Raw genomic sequence first — 17,483 nt, 5'->3', positions numbered from 1 at the left:
TCTTGGATTGAATGCACTAAAATATTATTTTATTATCCCTCTCGACGTACTTTGGTGTGAATCGGCACCAGCAAAATTTTCAAATTTCTGGCATTTTCCGCTTTCACTTTTCCGAGATACACCCCTACTACGACAAATATGCGGCACTTCTTTAGCATCTATTGTCGTTGAGTGCGCGTTTATTTGTAGCTTTTGCTGCTCCGTGTTTCGAGTTCTTTCAAAAGTAAGTAAATTTAATTATTTTTACAATAATTATAGATTTAAATATATTTATTGACAGAAATTGGAAACAAAAAATTTTTTCGCATTTGATGGCGACTGTGAATAAATTTTATTTTTCTAAAATTTGTGCACATTTTTGTAATTTATTTCTAATTATAAACAAATAATTATTTAATAATTTGTGTTTCAGAATGAATGCCCGGGTCTACAACCTACGAAGTTCAAAGGATGTAGTAGCGTCCCTTTCAGATTCGGAAGAGGAACATTTTTCCGAGGAAAGCGACGATGGAAGTTTATTTGCAGTCTCCGATAATCAAGGTAAGTTGATGAATGAAGAGATAATTTAATAATTTTATTAGCCAACATTTATTTGAAAAAAACAATGCCGTGCAAACGTTTTAGGGCTGTGTATATTTACGTATATATTACGCACAGATGAAAAAAAGATGCCTATCAATAACTTTTTCAACCGCTGATTTTTCAGCTAAATAAAGTTCTTATATTTATATCGATGTAAAGTTTTTTTAAAGATTAGATAGCAAGACTCAAAATGTGAAAGAGCTAAAAAAATTTCCATTTAAAAGGTCGATTGTTTTCCAAATTATGTATAAAATAAGCACAGGGTGAAGCCAATATGTCTATTTTGTAAGAAGTCATGGTAAAAATAGTATAAATTTCAATGTTTTATGAAATGTTCAATAACTTTCGAAATAATCAATATTTTTTAATGTTCTTGGGCTCATTTTGAAGCTTTTTCCACCGTATCACAACATCTTATAAATGTAAATCGTAAAAATTTTCTTTTTGAATTGCAAGAACTTGAAGTTGTAACAAAGTTGAAAAATTGCAATATTCTTTGCAGCAATTAAAATATTTTTATAGAATATACTGTTTTTGCAATAACTACTTACAAAATAAACAAATTGGAATTACCCTAGGATCCTTTATGCAGAATTTGAAGAGCAATGAACCCCACGCAGGAAATTTTTTTTAGTTCTGGTATAATTGAAAAAGAAAACTCAAATTAATATTTATATTGATGTAATTTTTTATGAATTATATAACGAGACTGAAAATGTGGAAAAAAGGGACAACGAATCCGAACCTGAACAAGATGACGAATTCGATTTGGAAGCAGAGTCTGCATCGAAGCAACGTCGTCGCAGTGAAAGTGCAGACAGGCAGAGGAGACGTGGTCGTCTTCGCAAAACTGTTCCAGCAGCAAAATCTTCCTACAAATGGTCTGAGGAAGAACCTGACAGACGTGGCCGTCGTTCAAGTGGACAGGCAAACTTCTCTGCTACAACAAAAAATGAAGGTATGAACGTAGAAACTCCGGACGCAGCGTTTCGGCTATTATTTGATAATGCGATTTTAGATAAAATTGTAATGCATACGAATGAAGAAATCGAACGCGTTAGAAATATATTTATAATTGAGGGCCGTCAACATCAAACTTTTTATAAAGAGCTTGACAGAGAAGAATTGTGCGCTTATTTTGGTCTTTGTTTTTACAGTGCTTATTTTAGAGAAAATAAATTAAGCGTAAAAGATATGTAGAGTGATATATTCGGTCGCGCAATTTATCGGACTACATTATCTGAAAAAATGTTTGAATTTTTAAATCGTGTGTTGCGGTTTGATGATAAAAATGCAAGATCGGAACGTCGAGCTAATGATAAACTTACCCCAATTAGAGAAATTTGGAATATTTTCATACAAAACCAAATGCAAATGATTCTGTGCTAACTTATTTTATAAAAGCTTTGATCGATCAAGCTTCTCTTTCTAGCACATGGAGAACAATATCGATGGACAACTGGTTCACATCCATTCCTCTTTTTGAAACGCTAAAAACAGATTATCAGCTACAAGCAGTTGGTAGTATCCGAAAAAACAAGAGGGAAATTCCATCTACTTTGAAAGCTAAGAGCGCTGTAGGTTCGGCACGTTTTGCATTTTCAAATAACTTAACTCTTCTTTCATACATCCAGCGTCAAAATAAAATACTACTTTTGTTATAGTCCGCTCATCATACGGCCGCAATTAATAATAAAACTCAAAAACCGGAAATAGTAATATCGTATAACAGTTACAAGGGTGCAACTGATGCATTTGATCAAAAATGTCATCACTTTTCTACTGGTCGCCGTACTCAAAGATGGCCCTTACGGTTTTTTTTCAATATGCTTGACCAAACTGTTGTGAACTCTCAAGTTTCATATAACTTAAATGCCGAAAATAAAAAAGTTTCTCGAAACATTTTTTTAGAAATTTGGCGTTTGGGTTGGTGGAACCGCACCTTCGGCGACGATTAGAGTTGCCAACGTTACGCGCTTCGATCAAAAGAACCATCCAAAAAGTTTTAGAAATGGATGAGCTCATACCTGCAGCGTTCTATGTGATTCGAGAGACACACGGGCAAGATTTCACATGTGCGAAACGGCAGTTACTAGCCGAACACGCATGAGGTGCCCGAACTGCTTGCGAAGAATGTGTGACGACCGTCGGGCACCGATCTGCGTTGAATGCGAGCGTTTTGCTGAAAATTAGATATTTCTTTTTAGTTTTTAATTATCGACATGATTTTTATGGTAAATAAATGGTTTGTGGTATTTTAGTGTTTTTTAATATATTTGCTATTACTTGTCCACTCAAATCCTGAAATTCCCTCTTTGAAAATGTAACTTCGGGGGCTTTGGAAAAATACTTAGCATAATTATATTACTTTTATATAATTTTTTTCTTAAAAAACAATATTTTAGCTAACAAATCGCGTTGGTGTTTTTTAAATTCTATCAAAATGCAAAAAAATCGATTTTTCAAAAGAAAAATTAATTGTTTAAAGAACATACTTTGTTTAAAACAATTTTTTGTAACAAAATGTAATTTTTTGTTAATTTTAGTTTCAGAATTGTATTCTACTGAAAATTTCACACAGAAAACATGTCTTTCGATATGTTTTGAACCTTTCTTCATCTTTAAATCAGCTGCTGAAATCGCGAAATCCCAATTTGTACCTATGTACGTTCCATGCATGCTGGAATGAAGTGTACGTTGAGAGGGTTATGATTGCTAAATTGACATGGTGCAGTGCTGCCAACACTTAAAAGTGGTTATTTCACTAAATAAATAAGTTGCCTTTCAGTGATTGTCAGTGACCCATTTCTAGCTATTTGAATCAGTGAAATTTCACTGATTTACATTTAGACAGTAGTAATTATTCAGTTTGTGGTTAATACCCGTGGCAGCGTATTTATTTCAAGATCTTATTGAGATGATGACGCGTTTCGGTACAGATCTGTTCCCTTATCAAATCTTAGAGCTTTTTGAAGAAAAATCATATATTGAAATTTAGATTATTAATAATATGGTTAGGTAGCATATTGTAAACTTTGCATCGAAAAAGAAATTTTGTTTGGTTTTTGCGGTTTTCGGAGTAAAAGGAGAGCCTTTTTCATTCCTTTACAACACTAACAGTGTATAAATCGTAATCTTCTCCAAGTCTTTTGTAGAAACTTGTATCGTTGTTCATGATGTTGTTTTGTTTTAAGCCACTTAATTAATGATTGATAAAATAATTTAAAGCAAATTATTTTAGTTTTGGGCTGGTCAATGAATGCAATTATCCAGTTGGTGGCTAATACCAGTGGCAGCGTATTTATTTCAAGATCTTATTGAGATGATGATGCGTTTCGGTCTAGATATGTACCCTTGTCAAATCGTAGTTGCATTTCTTAACAAAAGTTTGTTGGAGCTTTTTGAAGAAACACCTTATATTGAAATTTAGATTATTAATAACATGGTTAGGTAGTAGATTGTAATCTTTACATCGAAAAAGAAATCTTCTTTGGGTTTTGCGGTTTTCGTAGTAAAAGGATAGCTTTTTCGTAATCTTCTCCAACTGTTTTGTAGAAACTTTCTTTTTCGAAGTGAAGATTACAATATACTACCTAACCATATTATTAATCATCTAAATTTCAATATAAGATGTTTCTCCAAAATGCTCCAACAAACTTTTGTAAAGAAATTCAACTACGATTTGATAAGGGTACAGATCTGTACCGAAACGCGTCATCATCTCAAAAAGATCTTGAAATAAATACGCTGCTACTGGTATTAGCCACAAACTGAATAATTGCATTCATTTGACAGTCCAAAACAAAATAATTTACTTTAAATTATTGCATCAATCTTTAGATAGTAGTGATTGTGCAACAGTAAATAATGGTGTGCTTAAACATGTCAATGGATATTAGAGTATAATAGTAATTATATTATAATAATACAAAAGATAAATTATGTTGTGGCGAAAAATCGGTTATAATTTTATAGAACTGTTCTCTATAGTTTCGGGACAATGAAAAAATAATAATTTTATAAAATTGGCATAAAATCATGTTGGAAAGTCACAAATGATTTTCTTTTCTTCCTCATTTTTTTTTAATTTGTGAGAAACAATGAATAATTAAATTATTTATTGTTTCTTGATGGTACAGCTATTTAGATTTTTAAAATCATCCGAAATAGAAATTAATATATATTTGAGACTTCAAAAACAGTGAGCTGAAGCAATGGTAAGCTTAATTCGTGGACGTAAGTACAGCTTTGACATATATTCTTGTCGATTCATTTCTCTTGCGAGATAACATAAAAAATTTGAAAATTCAGAGGGGTTCAATTTTGGCGGCTTCAATTTGCAGTTTAAAATTTCAATTTTTAGAATTTTAGTAATTTCAATTTGCTTTAGAAGCTTACAGTTTTTAATTGTTGATGACCGCGAAAGTTTTGGGAACCATGAAAAACAGGAAAATTTTTAGGCAATGAAAGTGGATACCCTCTAATAATAAATTCCAACGAATGAAATTAAAAAATTCAACTTAAAGGGTTAGCTTTTGGGTTGGAACTAATGAGAAATGACCCACATGTTGAATTTTCAACATTCTTTCGTGATTCAATATTTCTTTAACTTTTAAAGATTCTTTCTTAATATTATAAATATTCTCTCTACTATATTACTGCTATATGCACAATTCATTGTAGGTGCCAAATTGCCATTTCCCTATTCACCATACATGCCGGGTTCGAGTTTGGGTAACCTGCAATTACTATAATCAGCACCTGGATAGATAAGATATCCATAATTGAATCTAATCAGACAACTCGAAATGCATTAAATGAGATTGTAATCATATTATAGGACATTTTAATTCACCAGGACGCTGCTGAGATACGTTACTTGAAGAAATGCCAAGAGAAAAAGAGAGAGAGTGTGAGCGAGGGGGTGGGGAGGGGAGACGTTTGGTGAGAGTTGTACCTGGAGAGCCTGGAGAGGTGAGAGAAGGGAACAACGTCGTCGTCGTCGTGTCGGTAAGTGCTGAAGAAAGAGGAGGAAGGCCAGAGGATGGTGGTGATCGGGACCGGATCCGAGGGCACCAGCAGAACTCGCCTGCTAGAGTGAAGAGTGCTAGTGCAAGACAGTCGACAGTCGAGGACTGTTGGTAAAAGAAAAGCTCGGAGCACCGCCGCGGTTGCGTGACGTCGCGTGTACAATGTGCCTGTGTTTTTAATCGATAATTAATCCAGATTTATTTCTGATCATCTGAATTCCTTAAGTTCTTGTTTCCTCTTTTTGAAAATTCAACATCAAGTTTCCAAATATTTATCGGAGACCCTAAATGGCAAAAAGTGTTTTGACGAAATTGAATGAAAATATTCATTTTAAATAAGAGGGAGTGAGGAAAAGTGTCCTGAAATTCAGAGTGCTAGTTCCAGTGCTGGATTTAAAGATAAATACGGATGGTCAACGTAAGTTTCGCAATTCTTAACTTTAAGCCTTTGATGTCTTATTTTTTACCTTTGCTCGTAAATAAATGTCTACTTATGTTTTCAGCTAGGCTACTTTCAGTAACATAGTACCATTAGCACGTTAAAGCATCCAGGTTAGACTAACTTTTAAGTTAGAAGTATTCTTTACGGAAATTCAAATTAATATAGAGCTAGATGGCATTACAGTTTCTTAGGATCACAATTTTGTACTGTAATCCCAATTTGACAGTGATCAAATACAAAACAACCCAAATATGCAAATTCATCTAAACATCTAGAAGCATTATAAAAACTTTTGATCATCTAAACTCAAGAGCATTATTATCATTATTTGCTTCATTATGAAAAACAGAAAGAATTCAAGGCTCGAGGTATTTAAATGTAGTTTAAAGCATGCAAAAATATCCGCAAAATGAGTAAGAAAGTTAAAAAAATGTATAGTGTTACTTTAAAAATATTTATTTTTAACAAATAACATTTCATTTAGGTTCGAATTCTCAGTTCATAAAGAATCCTGCTTCTCCAGTTTATGCGCAGTTTTTCGAAACATAAACATTTTTATTAATGTGTTTAAAAGCATCGCGGTTTCAGAATTCCAAAGCAGTACAATGAAAATCTAAATAAAATTTTGCTTTTGTTACGTCCACAAAAGTTCTGTGGAATTCGTCAACATTTTTCTTGAGGCAACTAACACTATTTGATGCACAAATACTAACAAACTTTTCTGTTTGTCCAATATAGTGTTCTTATTTTTTGAAATTTATATAATTCTAATACTGAAATGTAAAGTAATGATTTACAATACTAATTTATGCATGACAAAACATCGTAGGATGCCATTGATATCTGAATATTATCGACATTAGAGATGCCTAATAGTAAATGTGTCAAGGACGATGCCATCCAAATAATTCCTTTCGTTACTTGCCTCACTAATTTTCTGCAACAAAATGTTGTCCTAATAGAAATTTTTGTTCTTTTAACAAAAAACATTATTCTTGGTTCAACAAATGATTTGTTAAAAAAATCAAATTCTCATGAAGACAAAAATGGCTGCTTTGCTAGCAACAAAAACGTTTTTAAGTCCAACAAAACATTTTCTCAGGATAGAAGAGCCATTTCTATATAAATATCACTAAAGAATCTTTCTTTTAAATATTCTGCTTAATTTGTCGATCAATGCTTTATTATTGAAATAAAGAATCTTTAAGGCATATAATAATTATTACAATACTAATTTTTCAAATTCCAGTTTCTCATTTTAGAAATCGATCACCCCGAAAGCTCATTATATGGCCACGCGCCCTAATTATTATCCCGAGATAAAAACTCGATTAATTATATCAATAATTACTATTTCCTTTAATTTCTCTCAAACAAACAAAAATTGATGCAGTTCTTTGTTTCCGCTTTTTGATTTTAATCATCTAAGGAGTTCAATAGGTTTGATTAATGCTTTAATAAGCTTGACATGCGTATACACGTGAATCCAGTAATTTATTGTCTATTGCGAAAGTAAAGTAGTAATGAATCTATTTCAGTAAAAAATAACTTTTTATGGATCTAATTAGCGAAGTATTTATTGACCAGTATTGAAAAGTGAAAACTATGAGTTGTAAAAGCATGACTTTTACAATTAGTTAATGGCTTAAGACTTTATGCATTTATTGCTAGAGTGGGAAATACGAAGAAGAAAAGATTTTCCTCATATAATAGAAGGTTGCATTCGCTCTGTAGAAACACATATCTATCTTTTTCGTTCATACAATTGCGAAAGAAATTTGTTGTCATTTACGTCTTGGTCTGATTGTAAGAAATTAGGCAATCTGGATTCACTTTAAGACTTTTGCCAATCTAGATTCATTTTACATACAAACTCTCATTATATTAATGCAAATCAATGAAGAAATTAGAACGTGACAGTTTTCGCTAAAATATGTCCTAGAATAAATTAGTAAAATCATGCTTAAAATGTAAGATAGAGGATCTAAGTATTAGAACTACTCGTATCGAAAAAATTCGGCCATCCACACCGAAATTTCGGTACGCGTGGCCGGGGCCTTATTTTTATAACATTTACGTCTATTATTTAAGAAAAAGTAGGGACTCATAAAAATGCATTTCAAATCAGTTCTAATTGAGGCTTACTAAAAAAAAAACTGAAAAACATGAAATTTTTAAAAATCCTCTGCAGGAATTAGAAAAAATTGAATTTTTTAAAAGGTCTCAGAAAACCTGAAATTAAAAATGATCTGGCTTCAAATGTTAATCAGTTATGGCCGAAAAAGTAGTTTACATCAAATCATTAAGTTCTTATTTTCTTCTAGAATTGTTGCAAATTCATATAATTTCACTATATAAAAATTTAATTTAAGCTTTAAATTTTATAACTTTTTGAAGAAATTAAAAAAAAATGATGGAATATTATCAATTGAAGCGTTATAAATTGAAAGCGATTATAAAAGTTTCAAATAGACAACTTAAAAAGTTGTATAATTTTTATTTGGAAACGCCAATAGTTACATAATTCCAAATCATTTTAAATTCAAATATTCAAAGTTGAAAAATATTTTTAATAACGTAGGTACACATACAAATGATTGAAAATCTTAATAGTTGAGCAATTTTACGTTTGAATTGTTCGCAATTAAATAATATGAAATTGAAAGTGTTTATTTTTGCACAATTTTACATCAAAATTTAAAAAAAATCTATTTAATAGTAAGGAAAGCGCCATCGATCGAATAATAGTAGTGTGTAACATTCAGATATTTAAATTATAATTTTCGATTGATTTGAAATTACAGCATCCAACATTGATTTGTAAAATTTGTGATAAATGAATACATTTTCAATAGACTCATTTATATTGTATTAATATTGTAAATATCTGTGTATAATAAATGATAAACAAGTATAAAATAGAATTAATCTAGTAAAAGATCAAATATCTGGATTTTGAGTCGAATACAAAAAAATACTAGGAAATTTAAAAAGCTAGTGGAGGAGGGTGTTATAGGAACGCAATGTAGGCGAACTAATCGCCGCTTTCTCAGGCAGAAATTAGAAAAATTTTGCTTAAGAGAAGTTCAATTTATAAACACCTGAATTTAAAAGCAATTACAAGATAAAAACTTTTAAATTAGAAAAATCAGAAAAGATAGTTTGAAATTCATGGAGGGTATTTTAAAACAGAATTTCAAACCTAATTTATTTTTAAATAATTGGCAAATAGAAACGCTCGCAGTTTTAAAAATGTACGGAAATTGCTTAAGTTTATTGTAATTAATGAAGTTTGCAAGTTTATCGAGAATTAGACTTTAATCGTTTTCGTGTTTAAGAATAATTAAAATTAAAAATATGTGAAATTTAAAAGCCATTTAGAATTTCAAATCTTAAATGAGGATTTAAAAGAAATTGATTGATACTTAAAAGGACGCATACAAATCGTGTAGAAAATACCTTTTGTTGAAGTTGATTAAATGTTTTGGGTTTATAATGCTTTTTCTGATGATCCTCAAGACTCCTAATGCGAAAATTTTACTGGAAATCCTTTTGCACACATTTTGTGCAGCGCACTTTGAATATCTGAAGTTTTTAAAAATAATTACTTTATCTTTGAAAATAATTTAATTTATTCCGTTTCTTTGGTTTCATATGTATTGTGCTTAGGTCATTTTAATAATATTTTTTCCTTCTTTGAAAATCTCTAATTCTCTATTGGAATAAAGCTGTGAGTGCTTGGAATTTTTACAAAACTTGGCCTGCAACGAATCTGGAAAAAATCTGGTTGAGAGATAGAATTTCGATATAGAAATTCTGTAATGTGTAGCAATCTTGTTGATTCATTTCCAATGTATTCAGGCCAAAAACGAAATCTTCGATTGATGTTTGTCTACTGTTGTCCCCCTCGTTATTAATTATTGAGAAGCATTTTAAAAAAGAAAATCGTTTGACAATATCCCCATGATATAGCAAATTAGTATGCTAGTAGCAATTTATGGCGACAGACGGGTCCATTGTAAAGGCAATTATGTATAGCCCTGAGTATTTTTACTTTCGGTGCTTCACCCACGCCAGACTATTGTTGAGAGTATATTATATCTTACGAAAGGGAATTCATGAACCTTCTTGTGGCTCATATGATGATGAATAAGAAAAGTGGCAGTAACTTATATTTTCCGATTTAACATTAGGTTAAAAAGACAAGCGTTAAATATAGTTTTTTTGGCATTAAAATTATATTCATAACAACTTCCTTGTTGCAAATACTGCAATATTTTTAACTTTCCTATTTTCATGATCTTTTTCAGAATTTAATTAAACCTGGAATTTTCTCGTTCGCACCTACAAATTTGCCAAAATATTCATCGTTTTTAATAGTGAGGCAGATTCCGGCATTTTCATTGAACAGAAAAAATGTATCAACAAGTGAAAAAGCGGTTTCATGACAGTGTGGACAGCATATGCAGATATATAGAACTGCTAAATGACAACGCATTAATTACTGCAACAGGCGTTGGTTCATGAACATAACATAAAAATTAAAATTTTAAGTATGTTAAGGAAAAAATTTTCGCACAAGTGGTTTTGATAAAATCGTTGATCACAAAAATGTTAATTGTAAATATGATTTGTTATCATTATGCATGAATATTATCATTAAAATTAATATTCAAGTTAAATAGCAGATTTTATATAAATTCAAAATCTAAATAACTTGGCAGTAAAGTAAAAGTAGATATTTATCAATTTTAAGCTTTACAGATGCAAATACTTTATCCTTTTATATATTATGGAGATACTTCTCTTTCGCTAATTTAATTAGAAACTATTTGCATATAAAAGTGTAATTTAATAAAAATAAAAAAATGGACTTTTTCCTCTTATGCAGAGATGTTTTGGTCACTAAAATTATTTAGAGAATTCACTTTGTGCTCCTGTTAACCTTCTCAATATTCGGTGGCCTCAAAACACAGAAAATTCCATAACAGCCAGACGATATACGCGTACGAGCATACAAAAACTTTTAGGAATTCATAAAGCAACTCTCACACTTTACATTCCGCGCCATTTTAAACCAAAGAATTCAACAGCCTTGTAGAAAGTTCACTTTCCACCGACGTGCTAAAACTTTTCAGTTGCAGTCTGAGCAAGCATTTACAATAATAAGTTTAATAGTTTTTCCTGCATTGATGTTAAGATTTCTGACCTGTTGAAAAAATCGAGTTTTTACGGTATTTGATAATTAGACAGTGGATCATAGAAATCATATTATATTCATTGATTTGCGTGTCGATGTGAGTAGATAGTAATTTAATTTTTGTTTCTTATTTACTCGCAGACTGTAAGCCAAACTGGAATGGAAAAGAGACAGAAGATATTTTATTTTATTCACTAAGTAGAAATGAAAATTTAGATGAATTAAGATTTGTTATGGAAATCAAAAGAAATATTTAGGAGAATTCTTGAATTTTTAAATTGACCGAAGTACGTCTCGAAATGATTGTACAATTTTTTCTGGTTTGAAAATTAAAAATTGAAAGCTCTTCATAGTTTAATAAGTACTTAAATGTCAAATTTTAAACTTCAAAATTATATACTGTAATCGCAGATATATATTTAATGAATAATTTAATTATAAGATTAAATGGCATATTTAGACATTTGAATAATTTCAAATTAAAATTAGGATCATAATCCATTTTTAATATCGTTACAATTTTGGAATTGTAAATTTTCAAAATTTAACAATTTATTGGATGCATGGAACATATATAATTCTTGCTTTTAAAGTAAAAGAGGTATATGAAAGTTTTTTAAATTAGCTTGTAATATTAATCAGTGAAAAATGTGCCACACTATTGCCACACATAATTGTGCTACATTATTCTTTACATTTTATTGATCGCCCACTTAGTTTTCACCGATTGATCAATAAAAGTCCTTACTGTCCATGTAACACCAAAAATTCGGTGAAGATTTCGTGAAACTGACAATGCAAGGTTTGAAATCTTGTGTTGTAAGGTTAAGGTATAAGGCAAGATTCGTTTAACCAAGAAAACTTCTGCTTGTCAGGGAATATTGCACAATAAAATTCAGGACAGTTTAGAAGATTTATATAATTAATTCGATGCGCAGTGGTATACTACTGTGCATCTAATTAAGTGATATAAATCTTCCAAACTGTCATGAACATTAACGTAATATTCTCTGATAACCGGACATTTTCAGTGGCTGAAATTGAGAGTTCGCAATTTAGAGTTTTGTACTTATTCAAAATTGAATCATATTTGCACATTGAAGGGGTTTTATGTGCAATTTAAAATTATATTATAAGCAGCCTCTGTTAGGCAAGAATATTTTTCATTTATTTAAATAAATTGTATCAGCAAATACGAATTTTAGTTAATTTTAAAACGGCAAATTTCGTTATTTCAACGTAATCAATTTTTAATTGCTCAACAAAATCTTTCCTAACTGATATCTTATCAGAAACAACGGATTTGCGTCGTTTTTTCGCGGCATCAACTGCTTATGCCCGAGTAGAAATATAGGCCGTACTTTGACACTCTTCACGCTAATATTTTTAGCGGCTAAGATTTTAAAGTAGAAGATATTGCAATACGATTGTTGTCCCTACTTTAGCGCTCTTATAGGCACAAATCTGAAAATCTTCCACTTGAGCCGTCTAAATAGAGGCTTAGTTTTTGCTTCTAATTTAAAGCTCCACATTCTACCTTCATGTACAAAATAAAATTATTTGTTTAGCTGATGAATTATTATAGTCCATTTTTCATTATAGTTTTTTTATTGCAATCTTTTAAAATAGAACGAAGTTTTATTAGTCAAACTTAGAAATTATTAGTATCAAAAATATATTTAACTACTATAGAAGACAGTAACAGTTTGTTTTAAAAATAAGCGAAATGATAGAATAAAGAAAAACATAATAAGAAATAAGAAATATCAAAGTATGTATTATGGAACAGCATTAAAGGTTCACAATCATTATCGGTTTAAATGTCACTTAATACAAAGTCATATGATACTTATTAATAAAATATTTATCATCTTTAAAATGTCTACAATTTTAATTCAAAGTTATGGCCTTAAATGCGCTATTCTTAATCAATTTAATCTGAGGCTTTGAAACTAAACCTTTTTCTTAAATTAACTTTTAGAATAATTCTTGGATTTTTAAATTAAATAATGTTGTTTCAAATTCAAATAATTATTCAAAATGACGAAACAATTTCGCTATTAAATATTTTAAAATTTCATATTTAAATCCTTGATGGTCATTTTTTTAATTTGATAATTTTAGATGTACACATAAAGCAATTTCGAACTACAAAGCTTAAAACCGCACAATTTCAAAAAATAATATATTACAGCCATCTAGTCGCTTATTATTTATTTTAATTTTCAGTGTTATATCTTAAAATTTTCCGATTTTTAGTTTAAGATTTAAACTTATAAGCCATTTCACATTGAAAAATGTCTGTTAGAAAATTTCAAGAGTGAATAATAGTTCTAAAGGAAAAATTAACATTAAAGAAATAAAAACTAGGTATAAAATAATAAAGACAAAAATTAAACTATGTAACTAAGATTGATGCAGCAATAAATGCATAATTCTAGTAATTTTAAATGGTTAAAATAATTTTAGAGTTCTACAGCTTAAACGCTGTATTTTAAATTTCTCCCTTTCATAGGTTTTAATTTTGTAGCTGAAATTGAATGGTTGAATTTAGGAAAGTTTAATTAGAAATTAAAAAATGACTAGTTTTTAAGTGATTTCCATTTACTACAAATACTTGAAATTTTAAAGGGTTTTATAATAAAAAAGTTTTAATATCACAATTTTTGGTGAATATAAATCTTGTCAGTTTAAAATTAAGTTCGAGTTCATTTCAGTTTGAAGGTTCTGGAGTAGAATTTTTCTTTCATTTTTAATGTTTCCCATTTTTAATTATTTAGTTTGAAAGTTTGTTTAGTATAATTCAATTCATTTTTTGATTTTATGAAAATTCGGCTAATTAGCTTTAATGTTAAATTATAATTTCATTATGCAATAACAATTTTAAATTAATGAATTTCAGAAGCTTTGACTTTGAAAGATTCAATTTAGTTTTCAATATTTAATTGCCAAATCTTGATCGTTCTGAACTTATAATTCCTAAAATTCAAAAAATTGCAACTATTAATTATTTAATTTTAAACGCGTTTAAGTATAAATAATATCATTTCAGTTCCTCTGAATTTTCAATGATTTAATCTTTAAGTATTCAATTTCTCAGACTTTGTCATTGATTTTCATTTTTTCTTTTGTTTGCAGTCACCAAATCAGCGCACACTTCTTTTCTCTTGACGCCATTTTGATATCATCACTTTAATATTTATTATTTAAAAGCACTAAAACTGTTGCTTTGACAAACTGTGGCGATGGAGGTTAGAGGAAACAACAGAGTATCCGTTACGAGGGCACAGGTGTCGAGGTAACGACGCCACATATTTCGTGCGTTAAAATTCAAGAGCGTGAAGGCCATGTGAAGAGTGGGTCACGTGACTAGATTCCTACCATACCGACACTCTTTTTATTTCTCAACTTATTTTCACACGAAGCGCCGCATCGAGTTGAAAATTTGGAATAATAAATAAGAAGCACTACGGAAGTTGGGCCTGGTCATGAATTGTAATAATTATGAAGAAAGTATGAAAAAATTATTTACAAAAAAAAACTTTTTTAATAATAATACAAATTTAGGACCAGACCCACCTTTATTAGTGCTTTTAATTAATTATACCAAATGTTCAACTCGATCTGGCGCTTTGTATGAAAATAAGTTGGGAAATGCAAAAATTGTCAGTAAGGCAGGAATCGGATCACGTGACCCACTCATTACATGACCTAAATCCGACTTTGAATTTTTTTATAGGTATGGCACTGACTCAATATATGTATTTTTTCCGAAGGATTTGCGAACGAAAGAAAGAAAACTTGTCGAATATCCGGTGATTTTAAGAGATCCTCAGATAAATAAAATGTTGAAAAACAACAAAAAAATGTTGAGGAAATGATTATTCTTAAGACAAAAATGAATTTTTCGAAAGATAGGAATTAGCGGGTAGCAGTATAGGAAAAAAGGAAACGATTGAACTGGAGCGCTTTGAAATGTGTATCTTAAAATTCCAGATTGACAATATATATATTTAAAGGTCCAGGTAGCTCTTTTAAATGTTTTAAAAGCTATAAAATGTCCTTTCCGAAATTGAAATCGAAATGTGATCATAAATAACAAGCAGAGAAGCTGAAATTGAAATAACAATTCGATCATAAATAATAAGCGGAGAGGCTATATCAATAGAGTATCTGATACTCAAGGGTCCTTTGTTAAGATTTCGGATTAAAATTTAGAAGTAGATTCTTAAAATTGCATGGTTAACAGCCTAAAACATAATAATTCGGAATCTACGGGTTTCGATGATTTCAGATATCTAACTTTTTTTTAAATTCTTAAAATTATAATTAAATACAACCTTTCATGTAAATGGAATGAAATACGCCATAAAAGACAACATTTTTGAATTCAACTAGAAAATTCTATATTAGTATATAAGTCACAATTATAAATAAGTAAAATAAGAAAATTCATCAATTAAAAAAAAAAGTTTTAATAATTTGAAGAGAAATTTAAAAAGGGAGAGTCGGGTTAGCGACGGCCAACTACTCTAAATAACTCTGCCCGCCCGGTACGTGACGAATACAGAAGGAACATTATATTACCGTCGCACCACTCTTAAAAGGACCACTAAAAGTATCTGGAAAAGGACCCAAATTTCTCAAGTTATCTCAGAGACTAAATCGTTCAAATCGACTCTGCTTATAGACTCAAATGGGCTATTTCGCTTGAGAATACTCAGAGATTTCTATTGTTAGGGAAATAAAAATGCATCTTCAAAATCCTACCTCATGCACGGAGAAACTCTTGATCGTAAATTTGGCACTATAATATTGATATTTACAAAAGTTCGATGGCAATCTAGGATATAGCCGAGAAAATAGTATTATTGCTGCAGCCATAGAAAGAAATACATTTTCCATTTCATTTATAAATATACTACAAACCTAATAGTTGCCATTTATAGTTAGAAAAATTCATATTTTTGATAGCAGATTATAGTTGAAAAAAGTGATATTCACAAATTAAATGATAAAACCGTAGTTGCAGTAACTAGCATTTAAAATAATATAAGTTGCAAAACCGGTAAGAAAAATTACCACTTTTAATAGGAAACTGAAATGAAAAAAAAAACAATTGAATATAGTGTTTCCCGATTCAGTACCAAATGATGTTATTACACGTGCTGAATTTCATGAGGATGATGAAATTCCTAAACCTTATAATTTGTTTTATCACAGGGAAATATCTCCGTTCTGCTGCCCCGGAAACCCGCCTTCAATTTCCGCTAGGACTGATATCTTCTAACAAGGTTTTTTCTCTTTCAGCTTAGAATAAAAAAAAATCTAATTGTATGTTTAATGTTTAAAATGTATAGTGCGTGAAGTGAAGGCGAATTTATTTTTATGTTGCTCTTTCAACCATAGAAGTTTTTCCTATTTTCTATGGGAAAAATTAGAAATGCGTAGAATGAACATAGACAGAATGCTTTTACTATTGTGTTTTGTAAACTTCACATTCTGTCTTAGGGATTACGAGGTATGTTCAAAAAATAAGGTGACTTTATGGTTTTTTCAAAAAATATTCCTTAATATTTATGTTGTCCTCTTCAAAGTAATCCCCCTCAGATATAATACACTTGTGCCAACGCTTTTTCCAATCATCGAAGCACTTCTGATAATCATTTTGTGGTATAGCCTTGAGTTCTTTCAGCGATGCAGTTTTTATTTCTTCAATCGTTGAAAATCGATGTCCTTTCATGGGTCTCTTCAGTTTTGGGAAAAGAAAAAAGTCACTGGGGGCCAAATCCGGTGAATATCATTATTAACTTCATTAAACATCTCCTGAGCGATGGTCATGTGATGGATCTTTTGATCAAAATTTAGCAATTTTGGAACAAATTTCGCTGACACACGTCTCATGCCCAAAACGTCCGAAAACGTTTTCATCTGTTGTTGACGTGCTGGGACGTCCAGGCAGTGATCCCAGATCTGAAACGAGATGCGGTCCAATGCTATGACAGGGCTATGTCCGTGTGAATATAGTAGGATCCGCTGTAAATGACTGAGTTGCGCGCGCAACCCATTCTTCCTCTTCTGAATTTGAAAATTCGAAGATGCACGATTGCCGGTCGGAGCACGTCGTCGATTCTGTTTATATATCTATCTGCTAACAGCTAACTGCTTTGAAATAAATTCAGGAGATTGGGATTTTAATATTTCCAGATTTCGATGCTGACGATTCTCA

At 30.6% G+C, this 17,483-nt stretch overlaps 2 protein-coding genes across 2 annotated transcripts in view; both read left to right on the top strand.

The window, feature by feature from the left end:
- The first annotated feature begins 493 nt into the window (after positions 1 to 493).
- On the top strand, positions 494 to 5,336 carry LOC117176633. Its single transcript, XM_033366887.1, has 3 exons — positions 494 to 540; positions 1,291 to 1,540; positions 5,266 to 5,336. The coding sequence occupies exons 1-3, from the start codon at positions 508 to 510 to the stop codon at positions 5,334 to 5,336; spliced, it is 354 nt and encodes a 117-aa protein (XP_033222778.1). The 5' UTR covers positions 494 to 507.
- Positions 5,337 to 5,579: 243 nt separating this feature from the next.
- The window catches only part of LOC117176927 (calpain-C), a 246,160-nt gene continuing 234,256 nt past the window's right edge, over positions 5,580 to 17,483 (top strand). Inside the window, exon 1 of the mRNA XM_033367325.1 lies at positions 5,580 to 6,030. Coding sequence (XP_033223216.1) covers positions 6,022 to 6,030 — 9 coding nt within the window. The 5' untranslated portion in view covers positions 5,580 to 6,021. The remainder of the gene's footprint in view (positions 6,031 to 17,483) is intronic.

Source organism: Belonocnema kinseyi, chromosome 7 (assembly GCF_010883055.1).
Source record: "Belonocnema kinseyi isolate 2016_QV_RU_SX_M_011 chromosome 7, B_treatae_v1, whole genome shotgun sequence".
Lineage (NCBI taxonomy): Eukaryota > Metazoa > Arthropoda > Insecta > Hymenoptera > Cynipidae > Belonocnema > Belonocnema kinseyi.
This window is presented reverse-complemented; position numbering and strand designations above follow the sequence as displayed.